General features: G+C 39.0%; 1 protein-coding gene across 2 annotated transcripts in view; it reads right to left on the bottom strand.

Annotated features, from left to right (window-relative positions):
- The window catches only part of LOC107710890 (protein FAM117A-like), a 15,066-nt gene extending 5,388 nt beyond the window's left edge, over window positions 1–9,678 (bottom strand). Inside the window, exons 1-3 of one of the 2 annotated variants that reach the window (XM_016515754.1) lie at window positions 9,178–9,678; window positions 4,653–4,801; window positions 423–518 (exon numbers count right to left, since the gene is read on the bottom strand). In XM_016515754.1, coding sequence (XP_016371240.1) covers window positions 423–518; window positions 4,653–4,801; window positions 9,178–9,295 — 363 coding nt within the window. In that variant the 5' untranslated portion in view covers window positions 9,296–9,678. Of the gene's footprint in view, window positions 1–422; window positions 519–4,652; window positions 4,802–8,864; window positions 9,018–9,177 lie in introns of those variants that run through there. The other variant, XM_016515755.1, reaches the window with a different exon arrangement.
- Between the last annotated feature and the right edge of the window lie 382 nt (window positions 9,679–10,060).

Genomic DNA, 10,060 nt, shown 5'->3' with positions numbered 1-10,060 from the left:
AGAGTAAATCTCCATCACGTGCTTTCAGATGGAGCGGTATTTAATACACAGAGCCATAGATCACTGCTATATCGCGTTCACAATCGCAGATGAGTCGCATTCGATTATGAATGCGATATTGCGTAGCTTGTCAGTGTAAGTGTTTTTGGTTACACTTTATTTCGATAGTCCACTTTAGACATTCTATTAACTTATATATATATATATAGATATATATTGTAAACCTATTTTACAATATTACTGCTTTTGCTGTATTTTGGATCAAATAAATGCAGGCTTGGTGAGTAGAAGAGAATTCTTTAAAAAACATGAAAAATCTTACTGTTCAAAAACTTTTGACTGGTAGTGTACTTTCTTTTAGTTAGACTACTTTGTGTCTCAAAATAGCAAACAACATTTTGCGCCCAACATCAAGTACTTACCTCTCTGAGGTGTTCAGCACTACCCCATGATGCCGAACGCTTGTGACCGCCGCCCCCTCTCCGCCCCCGCGTCTCCTCTATCCAGGAACTGGGAGTCTAAGAAAAGAGAGAAAACAAGCTTACATTTGACTTTCCAAGTGACATTGTTTTAAAGATCCTGATTTTCAAAAGCTCACACCCACAATGCTTTCTCAGCGCTACATCAAAGCTTCATTTCATTCAGGATAATCAAAACTGAACCTCCCCTCACTGAATACCAACGATCCCAAACACCCTCAGACTTCACATAAAGTAATCCAGCCCTTTCCACCGAACACAAGACAGCCAATGACACACCCTCCCTTAAATGCTGTTCCAGTTCAAGCTTAAGCATCCGTTTGTGAGAGCGGTGCACCCCGCTCGCCAAGTGTTGACATGTTTTTCTGTATGTCACAAATGGAACTGAAAGCTGCTTCCACGCCTCACTAAACGTATTTGAATATGGGACAGAAAATGTGACACACCTGCAACACACAGACACGCCCAAACACACACAGCTGTGCGGAGACGTGCATGATAGAAACCACTGACTCTGCTGCACCACATTTCAAAGATGTAGAGGGGAAAACACAAACGTGTTTGTCCTCAAGTGCACTCACACAGACAGACACATGCATGCCGTCATGATACCCCCGTCCTACAGTCCCAGGCCTCACTGAGCTGACTCTGAAAAGAAGTGGGAGCCCAGCTAGTGCACACTTGCACACAATATCGCCGAACACCAAACGATTATTTTCCAAGTGACCCAATCACCGAGCTCCATCTCAGAGCTTATCGTAACCCAAAAAGTGTCCTCCTGCTGTGTCTCCGTCCCTCTCTTCCTATCCCTGCCACAGGTCACAAATATCTTGTGCGGTTGGGATGCTAATGCAACAACATGCAGTTGAAGTGAGCCATATTAAAACATGTCATCACCTCCGGCCCCTGGAGAGCAAGATCAGACTAACAGTGTCTGCTTAGTGGCTAGAGGTTTCACATGGCCCAGTGGGGGCAGGGTTGCGGGTTGATTTAAATATAAATTCGGCCCTTATTCCTTTCTGCCTGGACACCCGCCTGCCCGCCCGCCCACATCAGGCTGCCGTGGGATTAGGCCTATAAACGGACATTGAGTTTGAGGGTTTGTATGCGCAGCACACTAGATGCTGGCTAAAGTTTCAGAAGTCCCCGTCTGCGCTCAAGTGGACCGGACGGACGGTCAGATGGTGGGTTGGGCAGACTGTCGAGAGTGTCTTGAGACTGTACAATTGTTAACTGTTCAATGTCCACTAAAAAGTGGGTTGCATTTGTTCATCAAGGACGAAATGCATGATGTAACGTGAATATATGAAAGTAGGGTGTGAGTGGGGGTTTTGCTTGTGCATTGTATGTATGTGTGTGTGTGGCAGGGGTTGAGGGGTACGGTCACTATGAAGGTCATGTTAAACAAAACCTTTTTTGGGTGACCGGTTATCAGTGAAAGCATAGCAGATCTCCTGCTGAGAGACACAGCCGGCCTGGATGTAGCATCTATAAGGAAGCGACGACCATCTAAACAGACCCACAAACTACTGCTCTCACAAATCAGCAAAGCAACAAGGTGGTTTGATGCAGTGTTACAACTACATGTCTAGTCTAATAAATAAAACTACAATTTTCAAGAAAATGATAGTTGTAGGGTAGTTTCCCAGGGCATTGCTATGCATTTCCAAAAACACATGACTCTTATGAAATAGTTCAATAGAACTTTTTTTTTCCAGCGGTGCAATTCACAGCATTACCAGTAGGGTTGGGTACCGAAACCCGGTACCAATATGGCACTGGTACCTATGTAACCGGTATGTACTAGAACCGAATCAGAACGCAGATTTCGGTGCCTCATTTCGGTGCCATGTCTTCTCCGAAACGAACGTAAGAAGCATCATCACCGGCACCGCATGTGAAAAATAATTTCCCGACTGAGAAAATGCACATGCACTCAAGTCGGAAAGCTCTAATAATACAAATCCAACAAATCTTTGTAGTAACGCGAGTGTCCATGTTGTTTTCACATTCCGACTTAAAAGCACAACTCGGGAAATTACTCTGAGAGCATCCGAGGAGCGCGTGAATGCAGTAATTACACTTGCTCTGATGGCAGCAGGTAGCCTTCCGTTAACTAAGCTAAACATGCTTAAATTAAAATGCCTAAAGCTAAACCTCCCTTGTATTCACATTTCTAAACCTGTTGTCCAACAAAAGAGAAAATTATAACCTTTTTACTCCACAACACCAGTCAAATGCTTCCTTTTGTGACCTGATGAGCCTTCCGTTAACTAAGCTAAACATGCTTAAATTACAATGCCTAAAGCTAAACTTCCCTTGTATTCACATTTCTAAACCTGTTGTCCAACAAAAGAGAACATTATAACCTTTTTACTCCACAACACCAGTCAAATGCTTCCTTTTGTGATCTGATGTGGCTTCTTGTCACAGAATGAGGCAGAAAATATGTTCCATAGGCTACTTTAAAAAGAATACATCGATTAGCAATGGATTATAAATATACTTAATTATTATGAAAATACCAGAGATGGCTTGAATAACACAGATAAACTATATTGTCACAATCGAGCGTTTATTGTCCTTTTTTTTATCATTCAAAACGTTTATATGTTCTGTTTACTCAGTTACAGCTATAATAGCATGTCTTTGTCCACATAAGGGATTTCCTGGAGGGTCATGAGTTCCGCTACTTCTGTGACTGGATATGTGGATTTTCTGTGCGAGGGCGCCCTCTGGCGTCCAGTATGACTGAAACGGACATCATGTGTTTATAGTGCTAATGGCCAATCCATCATTTTTGGGGGAATTTTTATTTATTTATTTTTTAATAAGTATCGGTTCAGGCACCGGAACCGTTTTAAAAATTTCGATTTGGCACCGGTATCGGAAAAAAAAAAAAACGATACCCAACCCTAATTACCAGAGAGAGAATTTCTTTCACATGTAATCACAATGGATTGTAAATGAAATACACTAATGTTCAAGTCTTTTATGCTCATTAAGGCTGCATTTATTTGACCAAAAATAGTAACAGTAATAATGTGAAATATTAGTACAATTTAATATATCTCTTTTCTATTTGAATATACTTTAAAATGTAATGTATTCCCGTGATGGCAAAGCTGAAGTTTCAGCAGTTTCAGCATTACACTGATCCTTCAGAAATCATTCTGTTGCAAACAGTTGTGCTGCTTAATATTTTTGTGGAAACAAAATCTTTTGTAACATTATCAATGACTTTACTGCCCCTTTTGATAAATTTAATTAATCAATATTGAATAAAGATATTAATTTCTGGCAGAAAATCTTTCGAACCCCGAACCTCTGAACAGTAGATCCAAATCAATCAGAATGGAATCAAAATTGGAACCAAATAAAAACAAAATGGAATCAAGAGCTTGTGAATTTGAATCAAATTAAGACAGATGGCTAGGATTGGAATGACTCAGATACCCCTTTCTAAAAGTCTATGGGACTTTTTCATTATCCGTTCTGAGATATTCTCATGTCTGATTGCTTAGAAATAATACTAGCACAACTCTCATAAATAAGCAGCATGGCACAAACAGTTGGATGAATAAAGCAAGTACAAATGTAGTATGACGTTTCTTACTAAATCAAATTATTTTAACAGTGCAAAACCTTTAACAAACTGAGACGCTAAATCAAAATGAACAGCCCCAGCAGGGAGACTTTCAACTTTTGTGTTTGACTGAATATAGCTAACCCCAGCAGGCATGTTGGAGCAGTGCTCCAGGAACTCATATGGAACCCATTTGGAAAAAAACAATATGGCTGTCGTTCCAGGCTGACTTTTCCTAAACTCCTTCCATTACCAGCCAAACTCTTTCTCCCCAAAGCCAAGACCTTTCATTAGTAACCGCTTGACTTTAGTTTTCTAAAACAAACACTATGTACCCTGACCATTTCAGAATGATGCTTTGCAAACAACACAAATGTTAAAACAGTTGTGCATAATTCTATATGTGTATCATATAAGGCAGATCAAACCAATGGTTTGTTTAACTCCCCACTGAGTAGTAAAGTCTCCACTCCACATGGTCAGACAGGACCTCCTTTGTTTGCTATTAATAACTCAGACTGTGTTAAAGGAATAGTTCACCCAAAAATGAAAATTGGTGTTGGAAGGATCACACCAGCATTTCTCACCTGTGTGGCCTTGTCATTGACACAGGTAACAGGCTGACACTCTGGTTCTCTAGGCCAGTTGCCCTGAAGGTACGGTCCCACCAAAGTGTCCAGAGACAATGTCCGTCGTAAGGTTGGCTTCGGCGGGCGACCCTTCGTCTTGTACTCGGCTACAAAGAGAGGACAGAGCGAGAGAATGAAAACTGTGCGATGTTTTTAAAATAATAAATGGATTCAACAATAAAAAAGCACATAGCAAGCAATACTCTATCCCACAATGCAATTTGCTCATTTAGAGTGTGAACAATAAGCAAGTAGTGAACTCATTTAACTTCTCCTTTTTGATTCGTTTGATTGCACTGACAAAAGGTACAACATTTTAACACGGAACTGTATTACAAAAGGCAAAAAGCCAGTTTTTTTCCTATATGTATACTGGATGCCCCTCACATGCATTAACATACTACTGTTTGAAATTTATGCACTATAGCAAACTGTTTCACTTACTATTTTTAGAGAACATAAAGGAATGTATATTGAATATGACACAGTATTCCGATAAGGATAAAGTAGTATTCCACTTCAAACATAGCCAATTTAAAATAAATAAATCACAATAACATTATTTATAATTGTATTTTTTTTAAATGTTTAAATACTTCAAATTTAAATAATATAATAATAAATCTTTTTTTGCATTACTTTTTCTCTATTCCAGTAATGAGAATCAGCTGGGAAGTGTGCTTAATTTGCATGAAAGTAACAACGGCTTAAAACGGCCCAAAAACAGTGTGATGAATGAGATGGAAGTAAACACCTCTGACTTCTCATCGTTAATTCAGTTGATTAAACTGGAAACAGATAAACTGAATTACCAAAGCCTAAATTACCGAAGACAGCCAAAAAGAAGGAGAATGAGACCGGCATCCCATGAGCATACGCACTAATCACTGTGCCACAGCTCTGACATTAAAATGTGTTTCTGATGATGTTTATGTATAATAATCTTTTCAATTTATCTCATGAGTTGGCATGCTGCAACACAGTCCATGCATGAAAGACTCGTTATAAATAGACGCTGTTGTCGTAACGGATGCTGAACATCCTGGTGCTTCATCAACACGCTGCAGACAAGCTAGTTATCAAGCTCTTGCCCAAAATACTCCAGAGGATAATTTTCACACGTACACAAGACGGTTTTACTTCTTCTGTGCATTGATCATGTCATAGGAACTAATAACGGTACACCTGATCTCCGACCTTGTCAGGTCCTTCCTGGATCCATTCACCTCCTCCCAGCCCCTGGGGTCTATGGGTTTGGGACACTTTTGATGGTGGCACACTTGTCTAGTACGGAGACTATTTTGTCACTGCGTTTGAGGGTGTGGTATCAAGCAGGTTGGGTGACTATGTGAATGAGACTGTGACATTGTAAGGGTTGAGGAATATGTATGGTTTGTCTGATATGGTGCAAGAGTGTGTGTGTATAATGTAATCTCACAAAAACAAATCCAGGTCACATTTAACCCCAATAATAAATAAATAAATAATACATATATAATTATTATTTATTAATTTTAGTTAAAAAAAAAGTTTGTTTAATATTTTTAAAGCAACAAAGGCAGTACAAAAAATAGCACTGTAAAGTACAAATACTTAAATTCTTTGGCATTAAATTTTTTTTTTTTTTTTGCATTATGTTAATAAGAATCAGGTGGAAATGTACTTAAATTTGCATGAATGCAACAAGTCTTAAAAGTCTTGATTTGCCCCAAAACTGGTTTTGTTTTCTTTAAGTAAATGGAATTTGGATTGAAATGTGACTTTGACATGTTTTTGACAGGTTTCATAAGATCATCTGTGCGTTTTCTCCAAGAGCTCATGTATGCGTTTCACAGTCCTGATGGAAACTGCCAATGAGCTGCATAGTTCAAAATCATATCCTCCTCCTACAAGCATAGTGGGCAGGATATAAAAATACACATACTGGCATATGGCCTAAAGTTGCACACAGCCAAACCTCTGGCCACCGCTTGTGCTCCTTTGCGCAACCACAGAATAGAAACACATGCCATGATATTGTGCCAAATTCAATGATGGCTAAAGAAGCTTAAGCTCATGTATTTTTCTTTCAATAAACAGATTACTCATGATCAGACCAGGAAAAATAAATATTGTAACTTTTTCACATTTTCAGCACTGATTTGAAGCTGCGAATACTATATCTGAAAGTACTGCCAGTGAGTCTAAATGTTTATTTAACACCCAAGATGTGAGGAAGGGATGTGTTGAACTTCTTGAATGACTGGTGTTTCCGTTCTGTGGAAGTTTGTGGAGATTTCTGCGGACTGCACATGTGACTTTCTGAGCAACAGCACAAATGCTAAACGCTAAGAGAGGGATTTGCGGTTTAATTCCTTGGTAAATCACAATACTCATGTATGCGTTTCACAGTCCTGATGGAAACTGCCAATGAGCTGCATAGTTCAAAATCATATCCTCCTCCTACAAGCATAGTGGGCAGGATATAAAAATACACATACTGGCATATGGCCTAAAGTTGCACACAGCCAAACCTCTGGCCACCGCTTGTGCTCCTTTGCGCAACCACAGAATAGAAACACATGCCATGATATTGTGCCAAATTCAATGATGGCTAAAGAAGCTTAAGCTCATGTATTTTTCTTTCAATAAACAGATTACTCATGATCAGACCAGGAAAAATAAATATTGTAACTTTTTCACATTTTCAGCACTGATTTGAAGCTGCGAATACTATATCTGAAAGTACTGCCAGTGAGTCTAAATGTTTATTTAACACCCAAGATGTGAGGAAGGGATGTGTTGAACTTCTTGAATGACTGGTGTTTCCGTTCTGTGGAAGTTTGTGGAGATTTCTGCGGACTGCACATGTGACTTTCTGAGCAACAGCACAAATGCTAAACGCTAAGAGAGGGATTTGCGGTTTAATTCCTTGGTAAATCACAATAAAAAAAAAAGTTATTTTGGTCATTCTATCCTCTGTTCGTAGACTGCCGTGTGGAAGACCTACTCTTTCTCCAAAAGCCTTGCGAAGATCTAGTTGCACTCAGAATCAACGGCCCTTTGTGATTCACACATTGTCCTAAAACTAAAGACGAGACTTTTCAAAGTATTCTCACTTAGTTGAGGAAATCTGACAATATGCTGATGTAAAATACCAGAGGCAGCCTGACACCTATGAAACATGTCACACTAGTAAGAGACCAAAGTTTACTAAAAACATAAACCTATTGTTCAATAAACACTGAAAAAAAGGTTTCTTTCTAAAGTTGTAAATAAAACATACTGTAATGTGTTTTGTAAGAAACTAGCCTATTACTTCGGTTTTTCTACTTCAAAATTTCATTTCAATTTCTTAGTTAAAAAAATGTATTCTACACCTTTTTTTCCCCAGTGTAGCTGTTATGCCAATCATATAAGACAAGGGTTTTCAATGTCAGTCTAACTACTCCTGGTGAAGCAAAATTATCATGATAAAATGTATTAAATAATTAAAATGCAATGCATAAGTATACAACTCTGTCAATCAATAAGGATTAGGGTTGCACAGGGGTGAAAAATTTCCGGTAAATTTCTGGAAACTTTACAAAAATCCCTGGAATATTCCCAAAAAATCATGGAAAGTTTCCAAAATTTCTGGAATGTTTCCGAAATTTATTGGAAATTTTCCACCTTTTTGCAACCCTAATAATGATCAAATTAAAGGATTTGAAACATAACCATCATATAGCATGTAAATGCATTAATATTGTATAATACACGTTATTATCGACCAAGTTCAATATGTAACACTCAAATTTACTGAGTTTTTAACAGTGGGTCCCTGCTTTGTTTCTCTACCAACCAAAGGGGCCTGAAAAAGGTTGAAGACCCCCGATCTATGATAATAAACCTGCATTTATACTAGATCTGTATAGTAAAATGCTTGAGCAACACAAAAACAATGCAAGAACTGTTTCCAAATTTGACATGTTAATATATAACAGCAGGTCGCAGTAATGTGACAATTGTGATTTGTTTTTCCTGATGGTGCCTGCAGATTATTTAAATTGAAGCAAAACAGACCTCTTGAGCACTGGACACACACTGTTTATGTGCTGAACATGCCAAAACAGTGATGAGAGTTTATAAAATACTGCAGGCAAACAATAACATCTAAAAGAGACATAAAAAGTGACTTAATAGACAGACCTGCTATGTTTAGTCTCTCCCATGCCATGCTTTGTGACCACCAGGGCCACTAAACATGTAGGGAATAAGGTGGGGGTCGTTCAGTGCTCTGGGAAAATTTCTTGAACACTGTTGCACCTAAGCCATGAAAAGAGCAGCTAAACTACAGGACTTCCGCAGATTATCCATTCACAATATTAACATGATCAATATTATTATTATTATAACGTTACCTAACAAAGAAGCAGTTAGAATGGATAGGACAGTTGGGCATATTAGTAAATAAACGCCATGGCTTTATAAAGTGCTTTTGCGTGTTTCTTGTGGTTTTTACCTGGTCTGGTGTCTTTGCAGCGCGGTGCTGGTCGGTTCTGCAGCTGAAACGGGACCGTGGCTCGGAGGGGCTGCAGTCCTTGATTACCCACCCGGGACACTCCACTCCGACACGACATTCCCACAGTCGCTTTGTGCTTTAAAAAGTCTTTAAAAAGTTCACGAATCTCGCAAACTCCAGCTTTTACCTAAAGCTGATACTCCAGCAAAGGTTTTCGTCCGACGTAGCCGTCAAAAAATAAAGTTTGTGTGCAAATACTTTGCTTTAGCGCACTCGCTAGCTAGTCAGCTAACTTTCTTTTGTGATGATAGTGAAGTTTTCCCAAACTAATTACTTTAACAAAATGCGTTATTTTTTCTGTGTGTAAAACCATATAAATTTGTATGCGCCGTCCTAAACGGCTTATTCCACTTGGCCTAGTAAAGAACTACATTGTATGGGCTGCTGCCAATTCTTCAGTGCACAATCTGACAACAACCAACCTACACACTCGTGTCGGATTCAGAGCAGTGCACGGCGTCTAAACACATGTTTCCACTCTGATTGGCTGCTGAAAAATACTACTCACACCCCATTGGTCGTTGGCAGCATCGATCTATTAGGGGCCGGTCTCAGTGCGACTAACCCCGCCCACTTCATTAGAATTCATACTTTCCAGAGTTCTACCACCAGCAGTGAGCAGCACAATGCGTGCTAAATGAAAGTTAGTGTCCTAACTGAAAGAACATGGGGTTGTTGAGGCAAAACTGGATTATATTACAATTTAACTTTAGGGTAATTAAAAAAAAAAATCATGTTTTAACCAAGGGGCTTTTTAATAGGACATTTAGGGTGGCAAAGTGTTGTTAATGGGAATGTAAATATTATAGGATATAAGTCGTCG

The sequence above is a fragment of the Sinocyclocheilus rhinocerous genome, unplaced genomic scaffold (assembly GCF_001515625.1).
Source record: "Sinocyclocheilus rhinocerous isolate Xijiao unplaced genomic scaffold, SAMN03320098_v1.1 scaffold1709, whole genome shotgun sequence".
Taxonomy (NCBI): domain Eukaryota; kingdom Metazoa; phylum Chordata; class Actinopteri; order Cypriniformes; family Cyprinidae; genus Sinocyclocheilus; species Sinocyclocheilus rhinocerous.
The sequence above is the reverse complement of the archived record's forward strand: the minus strand, read 5'-3'. Positions and strand labels throughout refer to the sequence as shown.